The following is a 24,054-nucleotide window of genomic DNA, read 5'->3' on the forward strand; positions in this document are numbered from 1 at the left end:
TTTGCCTGTCAAGCCGGGAGACACGAATTTCAGCGAGTTTGTAATTATTTCTTCAAGCAAGGACTACCCACAACAACAAAATGGCCACGATTGTGGAATGTTTGTAATGAAGTACATGGAATCACTGTTCGAGGAAAATGAAATATTGGAAGAGGTAATGTAATGTTGATTTCTTTAGTTTAAGTTTTCATCCAGTTAACTAACTGTTTATATTGTGAAAATTGAGTTGTCAATCTATTTTTTGATGGATTTGTTTCTATGGATTTGGTTGTCATGTGTATTCTTGAATTGGTTTCCTAATGTACACTGCGGTTTGATCCTATTGAAGCGGTATTTGGATTGTGTTGGGAAAATTGTCACCCACGAGAGTAACAAGGCTAAACATGCTGTGATGGAGGGAGTTAAGAAGCAATTTGGATTGAGCAAAACCAAAGTTCTTCCATCAACATCTACAACTATAGCATTACGTAGTCCATCAAGGTCTCCTCGAGACCCCGATTCAAACACAGCGAAGGCCAGGTCCGAAAACATGTGGACTGGCAAGAGCAAGTCCCCGAAAACACGTCATTCTAAAAGGCTGGCCATAAGTAACAAGTAGTATATTACAATGATTACAAAAGTAAAAGTTACTTTATTTATATATTTACTATGTTCAGTACAATGGTTACAAAAGTTAGGTTTTAGGTCGTATTTAGTCAGTCATGTTATATACTTGCATCATACTACTGTTAGGTGATTTGGAATTGCACTAATGTTGGTGATTTTATAATTTACTATAGGGTAAGACTTGTGGTAGTTTTTAAAATTTGGTGGAACTGATTATTATTATTGTATGGTCATTATTACTATTATTGTGAATATTATTTCGGTTGTTATACTTTGCCATTACTATTAGGTTTTGGATTTTTTTTTACCATAACAATATGTGAAGTACATTATTCTGAAAATGAAACCAACCAATTTTACATTCTTTTTCGCACTATCTGTTTTAGTCCAATGATGTCCATAGCCAAAATAATAAAAATACTTATACTTATGTACTTTCCCATTATTATTGTGAATATTATTACTGTTGTTATATTTTGCCAGTACTATTAGGTTTTGGATAGTGAAGTACATTATTTTCAAAATGAAATTGACCAATTTTACTCCAATTATGTCCAAAATAATAAAAATACCTACACTCAACAACGAAGGCATTAATTCTGGCCTTGGACATAAATTTGGATCAAAAAGAGTAAGTACAGTACAATTATGAGAAATAATAACTCTGTCACACAATTTCCTTTGTAACAATTTTACCACTTCTAAATAATGTAATTAAAGGCTATAAAAAAAAACTGTTTTCCAAAAATGCAGTGTATAGAACATCAACCTTTACAACAATTATATGGATACCTCCAACATATTAAAAATTAAAAACAATGGTACCAATCTATTCAACATTAAACACATAGTTAAAGTACTGTACAGTAATGAGACATAATAACTCTGAATTTCACCATTTCTAAATAATGCAATTAAAAGCTACCAAAATAAATAAAGGTTCTTGTTTTCAAAAATGCAATGTATTGAACATCAACGTTTGAAAATGGTAGCAATCTATTAAACATTAAACTTTGAAAAAAAAAGTTGAAGTATTTTTAAAATGCAAATTAGTGAAACACAACAATATTGACTAAGTTATTATGACACTTTTTGGATTATATTGTGAAAATTACCGATATTTATCTTTAAATCCTAGTATTTCACACTAGATTAATTACTATACTACGCACATATTGACATTCACAATCAATGACGAAATAGTAATTAAGAAATTTTTAATAGAACCAACTTAAATGCCTACCTTTCCTTTGAATTACGTCCTTAAAAAACATAAAATAAACATCATACCACATACAATATCTCTAACGAAATAAAAGTTGGCAAATGATGAAGAGGCAAATAAATATAATGAAATATAATTTTTTAATAATGTTTTCATGGTGCATCTTCTCTTTCTCCAAACTCCTTACTTGGTTTCGCAAACCGAGAGTAGTGTACGCAGGTTTTTAGGATGAGCTTGATCGATCCAACAAAAGTAATCACATCCTCGACTTTCGTTGTTCTCCTGAATTTAAAATAAGTACATCACCATATTTACAAAGCCTAGTTTAAAATATTATTAAGGCGTTCGAAGTCTTACATAGTGCGGACATCCAAAGAAGCGACGACCCGGATTTGCTCTACTGCTAGAAGTCCAAACATAAGCTAGATCACCACAGTAGCAATGGGGGTGTCCCCCAAGTGAATTTTTCCATGAAGGGAAATCCCTCTCGAACCCGTAGGGGTCCTCTCCAGAACCAGCCACCATGTTTTTTTTTAACAAACCAAATTAGGGTGTTAGTGAGGCTTGAAAAGGAGTGTTTCCGTCGACCTTATGGTGGAAATAGGTTGTGAAAATAAATTTAGGGGGGAAACCGAATTTCTTTGAAAACGTTAGAAAGTATATTAAAATTGGGGAGCATATTTCGTGCTGCCTCTCAAATATTTGCTTCAAAGTCTTTGGTGCACTATACTTATATACAAAAAAGTAGTGTCAATCAATCACAAGCAGTCCAATCAAATTAAAATAATATTTTATGTTAACTCTATGAACAGTTAAAAGTACAACACATAAATATTTCTCCCCACATAAATAAACCACATATACAGCCGGTTTAGTTTGGTTTAATGGAATTGTATGAACATTCTTATATTTTATGTTATGTCCAAATACACATGTTGGCCAAAATTAATAAACAGACTATGCAATACTTTTTCTGTATTAATTGAGTTTGCAATTTGTATGTTTATTTCTTTTAATCATATGACAACATGTATGTTAATTATTATGAATGTTGACCATACCGGAGTCCATACTCTCCAAACGAACATAAGCTGAAATATCATTTATACGGGGTCAAGTGTTGGGGTACCGGAATCATTACTCTCCCAACGAACTAACCGAATCCAGTTCGACCTGGGGTTGTACTAAGTGACACTCAACCATTCGTACGACTCACAATGTCACTTGCGGTGTTTACGGGCCCGGTGACACACAATATGTACTCAAGTTCGCTTTGGGGTACCGGAATCACTACTCTCCCAACGAACTAACCGAATCCAGTTCGACACAGGGTTGTGCGAGTGACACTCAACCATTCCTACTACGACATTGTGACTTGCGGTGTTTACGGGCCGGTGACACACAATATGTAGTCCGATTCGCTTTGGGGTACGGAATCACTACTCTCCCAACGAACTAACCGAATCCGATTCGACACAGGGTTGTGCGAGTGACACTCAACCATTCGTACGACTCACAATGTGACTTGCGGTGTTTACGGGCCCGTCGTGGCACAGTATGTACTCCAGTTCGCTTTGGGGTACGGAATCACTACTCTCCCAACGAACTAAGCGAATCCGGTTCGACACAGGGTTGTCCGAGTGACACTCAACCATTCGTACGACTCACAATGTGACTTGCGGTGTTTACGGGCCCGGTGACACACAATATGTACTCAAGTTCGCTTTGGGGTACGGAATCACTACTCTCACAACGAACTAACCGAATCCGATTCGACACAGGGTTGTACTGAGTGACACTCAACCATTCGTACGACTCACAATGTCACTTGCGGTGTTTACGGGCCCGGTGACACACAATATGTACTCAAGTTCGCTTTGGGGTACCGGAATCACTACTCTCACAACGAACTAACCGAATCCGATTCGACACAGGTTTGTCTTGGTGACACTCAACCATTCGTACTACTCACAATGTGACTTGCGGTGTTTAAGGGCCCTGTGACACACAATATGTACTCAAGTTCGCTTTGGGGTACCGGAATCACTACTCTCCCAACGAACTCACCGACTCCAGTTCGACCTCGGGTTGTACTGAGTGACACTCAACCATTCGTACTACTCACAATGTGACTTGCGGTGATTACGGGCCCGGTGACACACAATATGTACTCAAGTTCGCTTTGGGGTACCGGAATCACTACTCTCACAACGAACTAACCGAATCCGGATTCGACACAGGTTTGTACTGAGTGACACTCAACCATTCGTACTACTCACAATGTGACTTGCGGTGTTTACGGGCCCGGTGACACACAATATGTACTCAAGTTCGCTTTGGGGTACCGGAATCACTACTCTCACAACGAACTAACCGAATCCAGTTCGACCTGGGGTTGTACTAAGTGACACTCAACCATTCGTACGACTCACAATGTCACTTGCGGTGTTTACGGGCCCGGTGACACACAATATGTACTCAAGTTCGCTTTGGGGTACCGGAATCACTACTCTCCCAACGAACTAACCGAATCCCGATTCGACACAGGGTTGTACCGAGTGACACTCAACCATTCGTACGACTCACAATGTGACTTGCGGTGTTTACGGGCCGTCGTGGCACGGTATGTACTCCGATTCGCTTTGGGGTACGGAATCACTACTCTCCCAACGAACTAACCGAATCCGATTCGACACAGGGTTGTACTGAGTGACACTCAACCATTCCTACTACTCACAATGTGACTTGCGGTGTTTACGGGCCCATCGTGGCACAGTATGTACTCCAGTTCGCTTTGGGGTACCGGAATCACTACTCTCCCAACGAACTAACCGAATCCAGTTCGACACAGGGTTGTACCTTGGTGACACTCAACCATTCCTACTACTCACATTGTGACTTGCGGTGTTTACGGGCCCGTCGTGGCACAGTATGTACTCCAGTTCGCTTTGGGGTACCGGAATCACTACTCTTCCAACGAACTCACCGAATCCGATTCGACACAGGGTTGTGCTTGAGTGACACTCAACCATTCGTACTACTCACAATGTGACTTGCGGTGTTTACGGGCCCGGTGACACACAATATGTACTCAAGTTCGCTTTGGGGTACCGGAATCACTACTCTCACAACGAACTAACCGAATCCGATTCGACACAGGGTTGTACCGAGTGACACTCAACCATTCCTACTACTCACAATGTGACTTGCGGTGTTTACGGGCCGGTGACACACAATATGTACTCAAGTTCGCTTTGGGGTACGGAATCACTACTCTCCCAACGAACTAACCGAATCCGATTCGACACAGGGTTGTACTGAGTGACACTCAACCATTCGTACGACTCACAATGTGACTTGCGGTGTTTACGGGCCCGTCGTGGCACAGTATGTACTCCAGTTCGCTTTGGGGTACCAGAATCACTACTCTCCCAACGAACTAACCGAATCCAGTTCGACCTGGGGTTGTACTGAGTGACACTCAACCATTCCTACTACTCACAATGTGACTTGCGGTGTTTACGGGCCCATCGTGGCACAGTATGTACTCCAGTTCGCTTTGGGGTACCGGAATCACTACTCTCCCAACGAACTCACCGAATCCAGTTCGACCTCGGGTTGTACTGAGTGACACTCAACCATTCGTACGACCCACAATGTGACTTGCGGTGTTTACGGGCCCGGTGTGGCACAGTATGTACTCATTTAATCATGAAGCGTACCAGAGTCACTATTCTCCAGACTTTATTACTACACTCACTTGTTCTCTCAAACTACTATTGTATTCGTAACAGTATGTACTCATTTTAATATGTGAGAAACATAAAATGAAGAATAATATTAAAAGTATTTTTTTGTTACTTTTTTATATTTTTAAGCTATATTATGTTATTATATTATTTAAGATACCCTGAAGTTACTTTTTTTTTTTTTAAATGTAACTCATATAATGTTTTAAATGTAACTTATTAAAATAGTTTTATAAAAATAAGTTTATTTTTTATTTAATTTTCTAATTTCAAATATAAAAAATTTAAAAGTAGTAACTTGTTTTCATACATTAAATTTTATTTAAATTTAAATATTCTTTATTTATTAACAAAATATATATAAAAAAAAAGAAAAAGACTAAAATATTTTTAAAAAAAATTTAAAAAAAAAAGAGAATGTTTGACAAGTTTATTATTATTATTAAAAAAAATATATTTTTACTATATATGTCATGAGTCATATACAAATAATAAATAAAAAAGTAATTGGCAAAAAAAAAAAAGAAAACGTACAAGCACTGAATTAATATATTTTAAAATTATTAAAGTGAGAATATGTGAATAGCTCATTATTTCAGTTTTTTAATAATAATATTAATAAAAGAGAAATTTTTTCTAACCACAATCAACCAAACCACAACAAAATCGATAATTTCGTTGGTTGGAATTACGTCTTCCAAGGAAAAGTTAATAGGGGGTTGGGTTTGTTCAAATTACGTTTTTCAAGGGATTGACAAAATTAAATTTGTCTTGGGGTTATACCACCTTTAGCCGTACCTAAGGTTATATTAATTATTATTTTGTAATATTTGACAAGACTACACTCAACAATCACATCCACAAGTACTATATATACCCCTCTACCTCTCCTTACTCCTTCACCTCTCAATTTAGTATTGTTTTCTTTCCTAGAAAACTCACTCCCTATCTGTAGACGTATGTATAGGGATAATATATATAAAAAAAAAGTAAATTATGTATTGTTGTTGCACCGAAGTGAAGATGTGTAAACAAAAGGATTGGTATGCACTACAACCGTTTGTTGTAGGTGCATCAAGGGAATTTCAGCAATTCAATCAATCATCTCATTAGAAATTTCGGTAATAACTCCACTATTTACGTCTATTTTTTTAAAAATTATATTATTACGAATTGTTTCTTAAAAATTTTATGTATGTGGTATATGTATATTCAGGAAACGTTGACGAAGGTTTCGGATGGGTGGAGTAGGGTGGCCCGAACAACTTCCAATACGGGCACCCAAATATGCCATCCAACCGAACCTAAACCTCCAATAAGGCCACCGAGGGATGAGTGTTATCTATCATATTTGACACAACGGTGCGCCATACTCTGGAACAAAATGATACGCGGGAGGCAAATGTCAGCGTTTTTACATTTTTAGGTAAAATTATTATTTTATTATAAAACCGTACTTGGGTGAGTTTTAAATATATATGTCACATCATATGTACTGTAGGAGTTTTTATTAACAAAAGACAAAAATTAATCCATTTTGTTGGGTTAATCCAAATGTTAATCCATTAGTTGGTTGTTCACTTTTATTATTTGAAAATTGTAATGTTGAATACTTTATTGTAATCAAGAAGTGAGAAATTGTAATGTGGTTACTACAAATTAATTAGCATATATAAAAGATTTCTTTATTCTAATAACGTATTTCTACGTATGTCTTTCCAACCCTAAAATCAATTTTCAACGATCACGAGAAATAAATTATATGAAAATATGTTTGGAACGTATTTCAATGTACGTCGGAAAATTTGGATCTCCCATATCTCAATAAGTTCAAGTTTGAAAATAACGTACATCAATATACGTGCAGAGTACCTTAAATCGAAAATACAGTACGGTGCAATTATGTTTACTCAATATTTGAATTTAATGAGATAATAAGATTTTTTTTCAAATGTAAACTATAATTTCGAACATATTTATTCGTACATTACTTATTTTAATACATTTTGAACCATTTCCTATTTAGGACCACGTTTTTAAGTTGTTGGGAATTATTTAAAAATTGTCCAAATATTGTAATCTTCTTAACCAAGTATGGACTATTTCCTCTTTAATTTTTAGATACTAACTAAAAAAATCAATAGTTGTCTTATCAATATTTAATTTTCTGTGTACGTCCCACAGTGTACTCACTGACGTTAAATGGAGTATTTCCTACACTTTAAATAACGTACGTCAGCGATTTCACAGTGTAACATCAAATCAAATCGACTACATTCGACATGCAGATCTCATGGGATTCCCTGATTTGAGTTAATTAATATACTATTTCAAAACACGAAACCTACCAGTAATTACTTAAGGAGATTTAATATTTGTTGGGCTCTAATATACTAATATGACATTTTTCTTATTAAAATTTGGACAAATCAATTAGGTCAGATTTAATAAATTATGATAGTAGTACCAACAACGATTATGATGTCAAATTTTAATAAATTATTCACGACTGAAATGAGTAGATGTCACATCACCTTTTTAAATTTCACCATTTAAACCATGTACTTATTATTACCATAACATTTAAATATTTAGGTGACAAAGTATTCATTAAATAATTACTCCTTCTGTGGGATCCGACCAAAATATTAAAAAAAAAAGTCATACATGTCACGTGAATTCTTCGAGTATTGTGCCAAATATTATAAAAAAAAACTTGTTTTTATTATTTATTATAATTGTAGGGAATGTTCTATTCTATGTACCTTATATTTTGATCTCTATAAATAGACAAACATCCTACATATAGTTACTTTATTTCTAATAAAATAATTAGGATTAATACAATTAAGAGCACCATGATTTGATATCAATATATTATAACATTTTATGTTAATACATATAATACAGTTTCATTTTTTTTTTCTTTTTCTGAAAATTAATTTTATAATTCTAAATTTTAATGCATATGGTGCATGGGACCTCACGTTTGATCTTTATGTTCAATTAATATTGATTTTTTTTTATATATAATATTTTATTTAGAAACATTTTGTGTTCTTATTTAAATTTAGGCTAGTAAATTTAAATTAATACAACATTTAACAAAAAAGAAGGCAAATACTCATTTTGACAAATTATTTAGATGGTGTTTTGGCACTATAATTAAAAAATAAATTTTATTCTTAACAACTGAAATTTTTTTTTAATAATACAATTATAAGTGTTTGACAATATTTTCAGAAGATTTTTTTTTTTAAAAAAAAATAAAAAAAATATAAAATTTTGAGAACACCAAAAAGTTATTTGTCGGAGTTTAATTTCATCAATTTTTTTTTTCCAAATTACTTTATCTCATTATTATTGAAAAAACTTTTAAAATGCATTTCTTTTTTATGAATATATTTATTAATTTTTTTATTGAAGTTTATTTTCTAAGAAAAAAAGAAAGAATAAATAAATAATTTCTGTTTTTACAAAATTACATCAAACAAATATTTTTTAATTTTTGAAAACTTCAAAGTATGTTTTATATTATCATTATTTTAAACAATTTTAAAAAAAAATAAAAACAAAACCAGAAAAATTCAGAGTGACTCCTCTTATTATTTAAGATTTGAAAACAATTTTATGTTTTTATAAACTCAAAAGGTGGGTCTACATAAAAATTCTTGATTTAGTTAAATATTTTCAAAAACAAAATCTGGGTATTATTTTGAATTTTAGATTGAAAAATAAAAACACTATTTTTTATGTTTCAAACCGTGTACTTATTACTTAAAGATGGTGATGTGACATTTTTATACGGCTGTAATAAATCAATTCACATCATTCATTATGTCTTCCATCTGTACTAATACTTAAAAGCATTTTATTTTTACTTTAATTCTGGAAATTATTATTTAAATCATAAAACCGTACGTAAATTTGTTTTTAATATAAACATGTCACATCACTTAGTACTTTCCCGATATTGCTTAGATTTTGTTTGTGGGATTTGATTCACCTTCTCCTTCTATTAAAATTGGTTAACTAATAAATGGGTAAATATTACCATTGTCAAAATTTATTAACTATGAAATGGTTAAATTCGGAAAAAGAAAACCAATATTATTACATCAACCCAATCACGTGTACATCAACCCACCAACCCACTATATAAGTAAAGGTTATGTCTATTTACTAAGCATTTTTATCAAACCCCGTTTTACTGTTACCTACATCAAATGGACCCTTACCAAAACTTCAACCCTTTTGAAACAAGTCCTCAAAAATCCCCACCGCATCCTTTTTCTTCCGCAAGACACGTAGGTACACCGTCACGGAGTCCAAGACTCCATTCAGCGTCCATGTCAGGATGTCCTAACTGTGCAAGGCTCGAGTCTGTTCTCCACGAACACGAAAAAATTATAAAGAAGGCTCATTTACGAGCCACGGAGGCCAAGCAAGAGTCATACAAACTCGCGGAACATCTGTACCATTCAGCCCACGCCATGCAAGAAGCCAACAGTTCAAGAGAAAAATTAGAGGGTATCATGGATGACATTCTCGACTACACCGAGGTGTCCATTCCCCACTACCTACTTCATGTGAAACAAGAATCACCAAGCACTACTCCAAGAGAAAGCCCTTCACGACCAAAGTCCCCGTTCAGAGACAATAGCCCTCCGTCTCAAAGGAAGTTCCCTCAAGTTATAGAACTTGATTGAACATCCGTTCGGTTTCAGTCGTGGTATTTTTCATATATATATATACTGTACTTTTGTTACAACTCATCTCATATGGTTGTTGAATCAACTTTTTGTTAGGCCATTTAATGAGATTGAAGCACTTCTATTATATATCTACTTGTTTGTAACTTTACTATATTATTTTAAGTTTTTTTGCTTTCTGTTTGCAGTTGTGATTTCACAATGATTCACTTCACTTTTACTTCCACAATTAATTAATGAGGAAAGTGACATTAATACTCCAAAATAAACCAAAGTACATATTTCATAACAAATACTGATCGTACAACATTATAGCTTAAAATATAAAATAACATAACTTGGACACTAACACAGTGCATCATTTACTGTTTTTGGGAGAAGTATCCACTCCTCCTTTGTCTCCAACTTCTATATCATCTCCATTTCGGTCCTCACCTTTCTCAGTCGAATCTTTCACATTGTCCTGTTCGGGTGATTTAATTGCACCAGAACATTCACCCTCATCAAACAGTGAGCAAACAGAATTAAGGATAGCCTCTTCATCATTATCATCATCAGAATCCCACATGTAGGGAAACTCATTAACACAGCAAAGTTCTCTAACTTTCTGCCCAGTGAAGCATTCTCCCGTCTCTCCATGTAGACATAAAGCAGAAAAAGCTTCTATGAAAGATTCATAACGAATTATTTTTATGGACGCATCAGAAGTAGTGTTTTTGCTTACAGCATCTTCATACGTACTATAGATACCTTCATTTGGTCCATTGAAAATAACCCAGTGTGGACCTGAACTCATACTTGATATATTGTAATGCTAATAACTAAGTTACAAATTAATTTCTCTATAAACTTGATCTTTGGATTGGAAAATGTCTCAAGTGTCTTATATAAGTCGTGGAGAATAAACCTATAGTACGTTTTTTAGTTAGGTACTCCATTGGGATGTACTCCATTGGGCAAATGTGATGTGTCAAAAGAGGGGTGCTTAAATCTACGAATTACACAATTAAATACACGTGTAGGCGTACGTAGTATGGTCAAATGTCAACATTATTCATCAATGCCGTTTTTCCAAAAAACCTAATGTCCTACGGTACTGTTCTAACGTACGACGATGGTTTAACTTATAAGAAGATGTAGGTGAAGGGCCCATTAATATCAGCCCAACATAAATAAATCCCCAACATATATAAATCAGTAAAACTACCCATTCTACTAAAATAAGTCATCACTTTAATACACGTGTACACGCATGGGGTTTTCATAATAGTACTGCGTTATCTTTGTAAAGTACAGGAATGGTTGAATTCATTAAAAGATGTTGGTATAGGCCCATTAATATAAGCCCAATGGATTTAAATGTGAACAACTAACCATTTATTAAAATTTTCTTCTTTTCTTAACATATTTTTTTCCAAAAACAATAAAAGTACAATGTTTTATTTCGGACGTACGAATATGGTTCAACTCATTGAAAAACTTAGGTGAAGGCCCATTAACATAACCCCAATCTATTTAAATCCCACCACCAAACCTTTCAACTCAATAACATCAACCCTTCAAATTTTTCGTCAAATAACCTTATTTCACAATTACATGTGGAATGAAATTAAAACAATTTGTACTATTATACTGTTATGACGTACGAGAGGAGTTGAGTTCAGATTGTAATATTGAAGAGGCCCATTAATATCAGCCCAACAAATTTTTAAATGTGATCACCAACTCCACACAACCCTATTATCTCAGCCTTCTATACTCACAAAATCTAATTTCAATCCCCTCAGCACCCTCTACACCTTACTCCTCATCTACAATTCTTACAAATCAATAACAAGCCAACATGAATGACGAACACACTTATGAATGGGAAACCATCACAGCAGAGCTAAACATCATAAAACCAGTGAATGAGATTGAGATACAGGACGTGCTAGGCAAGAGTCTCGACAACCGGAAAAATGGGAAGCATTCTACGAAATGTATGCGAAACGGATGGGTTTCGGCACAAGGAAAGACGATGTACGACGTTCTCATGGGGTCATTGTAATGCGGAGGTGGGTTTGTTGTTCAGAGGGTTCGAAAAAAATCGCATCACCGGACACACCAAGAAAAAAAAGACCTCATGATGTCACTAGAACCGGATGTCAGGCAGCATTGCGTATTTTACTCACACAACCGTCTAACACTTGGAAATGCAAAGAGTTCAGCACAATGCACAATCACGAGCTGGCTTCATCAAGTGAGGTACAATTTTTGAGATCATATAGAGTTGTCTCCGATGGGTTGCTTGCCCAAGTTAGGTCGATGAACTCCGTAGGAATTAAAACTGCCAACATAATGTCTCATGTTGCTTTGCAAAGTGGAGGTTACGAGAAAATGCCATGTCAACTTCGAGATGTGTACAACGGGGTTCTTTGGTGCGAAGCGAGAAGAGAAGATAGAGACGGACTCGAAGGGGCTGCGGGATTTCTTGATTGTCTCGCGAGAGAAGGATCCTAATTTCTTCGTTGTCTATCAGGTTGACGACGAGAATCGCTTGGCTAACTTATTCAGGCGGTATGGAAACTCACGCGTGGACTATGTAGCTTTTGGGGATGTACTAGGATTTGACACAACCTACATGACGAATGAGTACAATAAGCCCCTCACTGTTCTCATTGGCGTCAACCACCATTTCAACACATGCATCTTCGGATTTGCTCTCCTCCTCCACGAGAAGCTTCCATCATATTCTTGGCTACTTCAAAAATTTCTAGAATGCCATGGAGATAAGAAGCCAAGTGTTGTAGTTACTGACCAAGATGCGGCCATGAAACGAGGCTATCGTTGAACACATGCCCGATGTTACGCACCGTCTCTCGCGCTTGGCATCTCAATACAAATGCTTCGAAAAGGTTAAAGATCCGATCTTCTTAAAAACATTTAAGGATCTCATGTACAACTACTACGAGGAGGAAGAATTTGAAGCAAGATGGTTAGACGTCATCCAAACCCAACAACTAACAGATAATGAATGGTGTCAAACAACATTCGAGTCAAGACAACAATGGGCAGAAACGTATTTAAGGGGTTCATTCGTTGCAGGAATGAGAACCACACAACGTTGCGAATCCATCAACTCCGCTCTAAAAAAATTTTTAGAGAAGAATTATTGCTTGCGTGAATTTGTAACAACCATAGATATGACAGTCTCAAAGCTCAGACACAACGAGACTGCAAATGACTTCAAAAGTAGATGCACTCGACCTCACCCACCTAATCCTACATGCTTGACCACTTACTACAACCAATGTGTCTTGAATTCTACACAAGAACTATGTACCACAAGGTTGCCGAGCGGCTTGATTTAGAGAATAACTATTTTGTCCTAACTCGAGAGCAAGAAGGAGAGTGGCGTATATTCACCATTGGAAAGTTCCGGCATCCAGACGTCCAATACCGAGTTCATTACTGTGAAGGCCGACGAGCACTACACTGTAGTTGCTTGCTCTATGAAAGTCAAGGGTACCCTTGTAGACATTTATGGGCTACAATGAAAAGATTAAACATGAGAAGAATACCTAATTCTCTTCTCATGAAGCGATGGAGCAAATCCGCAAAGATAAATCTCCACCTACATTTTAACCCGCCAGCACAACCACAACAGCACATTTACGAGATGGCTAGGTTTGGATCTCTCAGTTCACTGACTTATAACTTCACTTTCTATGCAGCGAAATCAGAGGACTCGTACAACCGTGCAAAGGAAGAGCTTGAACGGCTAACTCTAATGTTCAAGGAAGAATTTGACTTGAATTCCAATCCGGAAGGAGAGACGCCACAACCTGGAAGATATCGTACCAACCCCAACATTATTAAAGACCCCGAAGTTGTGAGAACAAAGGGTACGGGAAATACAAGGGAAGGACCAAACGGGGAGCAGATCCCAAGAAACGCCAGACATTGTCGCATTTGTCGCTCATCAGACCATGCTTATCGACGGTGCCCAAATCGTCAACATAACACCGGATCTCGTGGGCAACAACCTCCAAACAATCAACCAGCATCTGACTCATTCAATGACCACTCCAACGCGTATTTCCCGGAACCGCCTTCCTCCACACAAGAGTCTTACTATGGTCATTCTTATAACTAGCTACTTTTAGCCATTGTTGTTTCTGCATATATGACTCTACTTATTGCTTCAAAAATTCTACATTTATATACTTCTTGTTATGTTTGCTGTGTTTAAGGTAATTCTCTCATCTTCACCAAACCTCAAAATTATTATTGACGAACAACTAAATAATGCCTAGGAAAAAAAACTGAATCTTATAAGGTGAAAAAATATATTTTTCTGGTAATTTTTAATATACGAAATATTTACAATTACAAAATTACACCAACTAAAAACTCAATGTATAACAACAAATAATTTCATCACTAAAAAAAAAATTTCTAAACAATATACTACGAAACGTAAATGAACGTACTCGGTACGTGAAATTTTGTACTCGGTACGTGATATTATGTACACTAATTTTACTAAACATCACGCAGAAATAAGTAATGTACACGGTACTCTATATAATGTACTTAATTACCATCCCACAAATACATATGATCTTATGAATGAAGGAAAATACCAAAATAGCCTTAATCCGACAACATGGACCCACTGCCTACAGTGTTTTCGTACCATCAACTGCCAGGAACAGTGAAGACTGATGTACCTTTTTGTACTCTAACTAACACAAACAGTACCATTTTGTACTTTTTCCGTACCTAATTATTTTATAATTAAAAAAATAAACTCCCAACCGGTAACCACACCTACAACAACCGGTTACCACTTACATTTCAAAAATTAAAAAACATTTAAAAGTACGGTGGGGCCCCCCTGCCGTACAACGGATTCCAATCTGTGTTTTGCATATATGGGCACAAAATCGGCTGCCTATATTTGTATCATATGTATTAGATTTTTGAATTATTATTTTTTTACATTAAAAATATTAATTATAATTTTTTTTTCAAAAATATCTCTCTTATATTAAATGTAACAATATAACCAAAAATGTTGTTCTTTTATTTTTAAAATTACAATTCAAAATTTAAACACATTACACATATCTTTTTTATTTTCTTATATTAAATATGACTACATAACAAAAAGTATTTGTTGACTCAGAAATCTGAACTAGACTTCTAAGCACACCTGCACGCACGATTGGCGAGAATAAAAAAAGTTATAAAGTAATTAATGAGAGACATATCAATTTATAGTAGTTCACCCTTATATCACGATAGTAATGGAGCTACGTTTACTTCTAGTTTTTTACGTCTCACGAGATGGTAATTACAGTAAGTGTGTAGGTATCAGAAGCTTCAAATTCTAGAGAGAGAAGCTCTGGCCTTATGGGTAGTTTTCTGAAAGTAAAAAATGAACTAAAGGAGCTCTCCTTTTATAGGTGAAGGAGGCCCAAAAATATAGGAGATAAAATACAAATAAAATGTTATCGAATAGGATTATTGCTTTTGCCTCCCGTAGTTAAAGGAGTATGAGCAGCGATACCTAACTTATGATCTAAAGCTTGCTGCAGTGGTGTTTGCCTTGAAGATTTAGCGATACTATCTCTACAGAGAGAAGTATGAGATTTACACCGATCACAAGAGCCTCAAATATTTTTTTACTCAGAAAAATTTGAATATGAGACAGAGGCAGTGGTTGGAGCTGGTTAAAGATTATGATTACAAAATTCTCTATCATCCCGAGAAGGCCAATATAGTGGCAGATGCCCTAAGTAGGAAGGGTCCTAGGCAGGTAACCAATATGGTTATGATTTTACCTCAGTTGGAAGATGACCTGGTCAGATCGGGTATTGAGTTTGTAGTGGGCAAACTTAATAATTCGTCACTACAATCAAATTTGTTAGACAGAGTTAAAGCTGCGCAGTTAGTGAATTCAGAGTCAATGAAGACTCGAGAAGAAGTTCTACCTAGTTAAGCTAAGGATTTCATAGTGTCAGGTAATGGGATGCTATTATACAAAACTCGAGTTCGTGTTTCGAATAGTGTGGAACTTAGAAAAGAAATTCTAAAGGAAGCGCATACCACTCCTTATTCGTTACATCCTGGCACTACCAAAATGTATCAAGACCTAAAACCCTTTTATTGGTGGTGTGGGATGAAAAGGAGTGGTGGAATTCGTATCTCGATGCTTGACTTGTCAACAGATTAAGGCTGAACATCAAAGATCTTCAGGGTTGTTGCAGCCTTTAACTCTTCCTGAGTGGAAATGGGAGGATGTCACCATGGATTTTGTGGTTGGATTACCTAGATACATGGGTATGCTTGATTCCATATGGGTAGTTGTGGATCGATTCACCAAGTCAACATATTTTCTACCAGTGAAAACAGCATTCACAGTGGATCAGTACGCAGAATTATATGTAAGGGTGTTCGCGGTGCAGGTGGTGCGGTTTTAAACCATTTTTTCAAACCAACTCGCACATGCGATTTTTCCAATTTTCCAAACCGCACCCGCACCGCGATACTAAAAAACGGCAAAAATCGCACCGCAAAAAATGATGCGGTGCGGTGCGGTTTATGCGATTTGAACTATCACAATTTTTTTTTTGAAATCATCATAAAACAATTAAACTATCATTAATATAATTATTCCAAAACACTTAAGAAAATACAACAAACTTGAGACTAATAAAAGTTATAACAACAACAATAAGTCAATAAATTTTTTAAAGTTTCAACAACACACCTAAATCAAAATAACAAACTTGAAACTAATTAAATTCCAACAACAATATAAATGTACAACTAACATACTTTCAGCAATAGATTAAAAATAAAACAAACAAAAACTTCCAACTCTAAATTTCAATACACATGTATGGGCTTGGGTTTGTTGCTAAGATGAGAGGGTTTGTGAAGAGTTATGGATTTTGTCCTAAGATTTATGGGCTTGGGTTGGGCTCATATGTATGGGCTTAATTAAATAAATATAAAAATTGAAATTTTAAAACATGCGGTGCGGTACGGTTTGAATCGCGGTTTAATAATTCAAAACCGCAAACCGCACCGCACCGCGCGGTTTGGGAAAAATTCAAACCGCAACCACACCGCGAAGAATTTCAAACTGCATTTTTTTTGCGGTGCGGGCGATTTGAGCGGTTTGATGTACACCCCTAATTATATGTGAAGAAAATATTAAGGTTTGCATGGGGCTCTGAGGTCTATTATTTCGGATAGGGATTCGAAGTTTACTTCTATATTTTGGGAAAGTCTCTATCAAGCCATGGGTACAAAGCTAAAGTTCAGTACATCTTTCCATTCCTAGATAGATGGTCAGTTCGAGAGCATAATCCAAATATTGGAAGATATGTTACGAGCCTATGTAATGGATTTTGAAAGCTCCCAGAGTTGATATTTGTCACGAATAGAATTTTTTTACAACAATAGCTATCAGAATACTATAGTGATGGCTTTCTATGAGATGTTGTATGACAAAAAGTGTAGATCTCTGATTCACTGGTATGAAACGGGAGAAAAGAAATACTTGGGTTCGAATCAGTACAACGGACCAACGAGGCAATAGAAAAGATCAATGCCAGAATGCTCGCCTCTCAAAGTAGGCAAAAGAGATATGCATATCCGAAACACAGAAATGTAGAGTTTCAAGTAGGAGATCATGTATTCCTACGAGTATCTCTGATAAAGGGCAAGTTATGCCCTAGATTTATAGGGCTTTTTGAGATTCTCGAGAAGGTTGGACTAGTTGCGTATCGTCTAGCCTTGCCTCTAGCACTATCAACAATTCATAATGTATTTCATGTTTCTATGTTACGGAAATACATCTCAGATCCCGCTCATGTGTTGAGTTATGAAAACCTAGAGCTCCAACCAGATTTGTCATAAGAAGAGCAACCAGTACAGATCTTTGATAAAAAAGATAAAGTCCTTCAAAATAATACCATAGCATTGGTCAAGGTACTCTGGAGCAACAGTAAGGTGGAGGAAGCCACCCAGGAATTGGAGTCCGATATGAGGACTCAATATCCGAAGTTATTCAGGTTAGATTTTAAGGATGAAATCTTTTGATGAAGGGGATAATTGTAATGACCGCTTAGTTTTAATATGATAATTAGGGCTTAATTTAAGAATGGGACTTTTGATTATTATTTATGCAATTATAGAGATATATTTGAATTCTAAGTGTGCTAATTATGTTATATGTGAAATATTATGTTTTTCATGTTTTATGCTCGGTAATAGTGGAATGCAACATTTGGCCTATTTAGTCACTTAAATATGTTTTGGTATCTTAGAATTAGCGGGACAATATAGTTAGACATTTGGAATGTCTGATTTACTTGAGATTTTAGTTTTGGACCACTTTACCTTTCGTTGGAAAGGTTACTTCTTAGTGAACTAAAATGCATTTTTGTCTTGTTTACCCTAAGATATTAATTATTATTATTATTATTATTATTATTATTATTATTATTATTATTATTATTATTATTATTATTATTATTATTATTATTATTATTATTATTATTATTATTATTATTATTATAGTGGATTTTAGTAATTTTCTTAGGTTATAATCTGATTTATTAAGATTAAATGGCATTTTATTTTTAATAAGTTAGAAATTATTCAAGAAATCTAAAACCCTTTTTTGCTTTTCTCTTTCCTTGGTTCGGCCAAAAGAAAACACTAAGAGCAATCTTGTTTTCTTTAATAATTCAGACAAAAAATAAGGAGTTCTTAGCAAGGATTTCTGTTAGTTAGTGAAAGAGATACCACAAGGTAACCCCTAAGTTCTTTTTCTTTTTGAATTCTTAACAAAAGTTAGTTTGTTCATGCAATTTGTGAAAGTTAACTTCTGTCCAAGATATGGATCTTTAAGGGTTGTGTGACAGTCAGTGGTCCCGTGATTCGTAAGGGAAAAGACTGGGTAAGTTGTGCAATCCCACACCGCCTGAGGAAGGTCAAGTGTGATGATTTTGAGACTGTGTAGGTATGGGAGTACACAGTTAAAGAGGGCTTAAATGGATTGATTGGTACTACCTGTATCAACAAGGTGCATCTTATTTTTTGGTAGCCCATCACGAAAGAACTCCACGGTTAAGCGTGCTTAACTTGTGTTAATTTCAGAATGAGTGACCTCTTGGGAAATTTTCTCAAGAAGTGTGCGAGTGAGGACAAATCACGCTGGAAATACTCGTGTTGGTTTGTAGGGTCAGTCATTATTCCATGAAGCAGCCAGAGTAACATACTCGTGTATAAGAGCCATTCATTCCGTGGGTGTAAGGGCCCAATGGAGGCTTGAAGTGGGGACATTATAAATGGTATCAGAGCCTTGACCCAACCAAAAGTGTGGTCGATGAGGATGTCAGACCCTGTAAGGGGGTGATTGTGATGGTTAGTAGTCTCATGATCTATAAGGGAAAAGACCGGGTAAGTTGTGCAATCCCACACTGTCTAGGGAAGGTCAAGTGTGATGATTCTGAGACTGTGTATGTATGAGACTACACAGTTAAAGAGGGCTTAAATGGATTGATTGGTACTACCTATATCAACAAGGTGCATCTTATTTTTCGGTAGCTCATCACGAAAGAACTCCACGGTTAAGCGTGCTTGACCTGGGCTAATTCCAGGATGGGTGACCTTCTGGGAAGTTTTCCTAAGAAGTGTGCGAGTGAGGACAAAGCACGCTGGAAATACTCGTGTTAGTTTATAAAGCCAGTCATTATTCCATGAAGCAGCTAGAGTGACGTACTCGTGTATAAGAGCCATCATTCGTGGGTGTAAGAGTCTAATGGAGGCTTAAAGCGGGGACGTTATAGGTTGTTTCCTGGTATTCTTTTGAGTTAATTAAGTTGTTTTTAGCTAGAATTATTGCTTATTGTGGAGCTTAGGCAAGGTTTGAGCTTTTGAGCTTAAACTTTGCCCTTTAGTGACAGATTTGGATTCAGAGGTTTATACTTGTTTTTGTTGCTTGAAATATGCTTGTTGTGGCTTAAGTAGGTGGTCTAGAGAGTTTGACATGATTTGGGATAAAATTGAATTGTTGGTGAAGTTTTTAGGGTTTCCTTCAATGAATCGGCTAACCGGTTCTGGCATACTTGTAGAACCGGATAATCATTTCCCCAGGCAGAACCCTAAGAACCGGTTTTTTGTTTTGGGAATCCAGTTCACCGGCTCTAGCAGTATTGGAACCCTAGTTTTTCGTGTTTTAGTGATATTAAGGGTATTTCCACACTAACTATAATTCTAATTTTAAGTCCCCAAAAAGTAATTTAGCGTATCATTTATTAGTTTACGAATGTTATGACTTAGGGGCCTATAAATTGTCGAGCATTAGTTTTCACTCAGGTTGATCGACACACCTAAATTTGGAATCAAGGTAAAATTAGTATAATGATATGCATATATGATTAGATGTTTGACGTACATATCTATGAATGCTTGTTAGATAACATATCGGTATCGGCGATATTAGTGTACATAGAGTTGCACTAAATACCGTCAAACATATGTTTGGCAAAGTACTGATTGATGCTTTACATCGGTACGACTAGAGTACCAAGTATAGGTTGATATTATGGTCAATAGTATTGTCGTATGAACATCTAGACTCAGTACGCGTGGAACGTGTATGGGCCCTCTAGTTATAATCTGGTTTATATTATGTTATGATTATGTTTTTCTTACTGAGTTTGTTGACTCACAGTTATCATTTGCATGTGTAGGTAAGGGCAATGCTAAGGCTGAACAGTAGTGATTCGAGCTAATGAAGATTATACATATCGGGCGGCTAGAACTAGAGTGTTTGATCTTTAGGACAACAGGCTGTATTTTGTTAGTCGCTAAACAACAACTTTTGTAGTTAATATTTTGTAATGCAGTTGTAACTTTTAAAAGACAGGATCCTAGATTATGTAAAGTTTATATATTTAAAGTTTAAAGGTTAATTATGTAAAATTTTAATTAAACATGTTTTTCAATAAATTTGTTGATTAGCAATGAATTACATAATTAGTTTTTAAATCACGGAAACAGACTTAATCTAGTAGGGTATTACAGTCTCGATTTCGATCTTTATCATGTTGACCTTTCTGGCGATTGGTCACCTTGTGTGGGTCATCAGTGCTCCTGCTTTATTGCTAGGACCAGTAAAATGAAGACCAGATTTTGTTTGGGTGAGTACCATGATTACTTGAGCGTAATCTCTAGATGGTATCAATGCTTCCTTCAGTTCTCAATAAAAGCACCAAAATATTTACCGAGATTTTTGAAAAACTAATTATAGATAATTAGGACTGAAGGAATAAATAATTAAAAGAGAAAAAGTAAGAAAGAGACAAACAATTTTTACGTTGTTGGGACATCAACTAGCCCTAGTCTACGATTCAATATTATTATGTAACTCTTTAGCTTGAAAAGCCTTTGGGGAATACAATGAATGTAAGTTCTCAAGTTTGCTTGAGCAAGTATTGAAAGAGAATTCAACCCTTAATCCATAACATTCACTGGATATTTATAATATTTTGAGAATTACACTTACTTTTCTTTTTCCCTTTATTGGGAGTTTACAATGACTTATACATTTGGGCTACCTTGTGAAGTCCAACCCATGAATGAGAAAATATGCTGAGTAGACAGAAAGAATTCGATTGAATTTAGTCAAAATCGTGTACCATGATTGTAGGCAATTGACTGTAAATTAATTGCTTGATATCTGTTTTAGAAAATTTCTCCTTTTGGCTTGATGTGATCCTTTGTCGAGATCTTGGAAACATATATTTTCTTATTTGTGCGCATGAATAAAAAGGAAAACCAGACCAGTCTTCCAAGAACACGCTATCTTATCCATCTGGCGTCACAGTACTGGACCTGCTTCTAGACACGAGCTATCAATGGCAGAAAGTTATCCAATCACGGAGTTAAAGTACGTTCCTAAAAGGTCTTGTCTTAATGGGTCTGACCCACTAGTAGACCTTGTATGTTGACCTGAATTCCACGTGTTTAATGTCAGAAATACGAATAACAACTATAATGCCACTAATTATTATATTTTATTGACTTTTTCTAAATTTTAAATTATTTATCTTCCATATTACCATTATTTAAATAATAAAAAAATAATAATAATTTTTTGTATATTTTTAATAAAATATTAAATAACTATCAGTATAATTAATTATTATTTTTTATTTTACAATCTAATATTAAAGGGGCTTTTTGTTGGGCTTTGTACCCTAAATAAAACTTCATTTCAATGTAATCTTTTCTATTCAATTATCAATAAAGAAATAGATTTAATTTCATTACTTGTTTAATGTGTTATTTGGTTCATGTGATCATTTATTTACTTATTTGATTAATAAATTCATCCAAATCCTTATCACACTGATATTCTTGTTTATTGTGTTGTCAACACAATGGAAAGTAATTAAGATTGTGTGATTAAATGTATTCTTAGATTTATCAATACACAGGGTTTAACTGATATGATAATCTACAACGTAGTTTACTTGAACCTTGAATAAGTTCTATGTCCTTTCCAGGGTATTGGTTAAAGTAAGCATGGGTTGGATGTATGGAGTATGCATCGGAAATGACCGATATTGAACTTGAATTAGATATGATAAATTTACCGTAATATCTATTCAATTTAATATCACCTAGTTGATCCTAGATAAAATGATCTCAATCCTGAGATGGTTAGGTTCGATCTCAAGAGTGTTATTTGTGTTCTTTGATTTGTTAGTTAAGCCTACCTTTTGGTCTGGGTGATACGTACATTTTGGGAACATGATAGTACAATTGAGTGGGAGCGCTAATCCTAGATACGGAATCTATAGCTTCTATCCGGACATAGAAGTGAAATGATGATTTCCTTCGAGCTTGGCTAAATAGAGATAAATGATAGAGCCCTCATTTCAGTGATTATATTAGTTCATTGAAATATCATTTATAGGTGGCTAAGTGTTTTAAGGATAAAATACATTGAAAGGGTGTAACGGTAATTTTGTCCCTATGCAATGTATATCATTTATAGAGGATCATTGATTATTGGGATTATAACAATGGATAATTAATAGCATATCTATATCGTGGAACATATAGAGCGTTTTATGTAACTGAGAGTGCAATTCCAAAATCTATAGTGGTTTAACGAGGAATTAATAAGTTAGAGAATTTACTTGGTAGATTCTAGATCTGCTTATTGGAAGCTTGGTTATATAGGCCCATGGTCCCCATACTAGTTGTGACAAACTGCTTGTAAGACTCAGTTAATTGATTTTAATTAATCAATTTTAATTCTAAAATTAGACTATGTATAGTTTATGAATTTTCACTATGTTATGGCTTGATTGTGAAGAAATAGAATTTTAGGGTTAATTTATTAATGAAGAGATTTTATGGAGTCTAATTAATAAATATTATAAATGACAATTTTATTTGATAATTATTTTAATTATTAAATTAATAGCTTTGACATTTATAGGGTTGAAATTGCAAAAAGTGGTATTTGTGAAAAATAGACAAATTGTTGAGAAAAATGACAAAACTCTAATTAGTGTTAGGCAACATCATGGCCGGCCACTAGGAGTATTTTTGGTCCATTTTTTGTCATTTTTTTTATTCCAAATAATTCAACCCTAACCCTAAGAGAAGTAGTATAAAAGGAAAAGAAAGTCTCTCTAACACCCTAAATAATTAGGCACGCTACCCAAGTTATTTACGA

The 24,054-nt window shown here is 35.0% G+C and overlaps 1 protein-coding gene across 1 annotated transcript; it reads left to right on the plus strand.

The window, feature by feature from the left end:
• Positions 1 to 12,690: 12,690 nt before the first annotated feature.
• On the plus strand, positions 12,691 to 13,125 carry LOC133032347 (protein FAR-RED IMPAIRED RESPONSE 1-like). Its single transcript, XM_061106265.1, has one exon. The coding sequence runs from the start codon at positions 12,691 to 12,693 to the stop codon at positions 13,123 to 13,125; it is 435 nt and encodes a 144-aa protein (XP_060962248.1).
• The last annotated feature ends 10,929 nt before the right edge of the window (positions 13,126 to 24,054 follow it).

Source organism: Cannabis sativa, chromosome X, assembly GCF_029168945.1.
Source record: "Cannabis sativa cultivar Pink pepper isolate KNU-18-1 chromosome X, ASM2916894v1, whole genome shotgun sequence".
Taxonomy (NCBI): Eukaryota; Viridiplantae; Streptophyta; class Magnoliopsida; order Rosales; family Cannabaceae; genus Cannabis; species Cannabis sativa.

What these genes read in the sequence shown, in the direction of transcription:
- LOC133032347 (XM_061106265.1), top strand. Translation starts at nt 12,691, where the DNA reads ATGTGTACAACGGGGTTCTTTGGTGCGAAGCGAGAAGAGAAGATAGAG.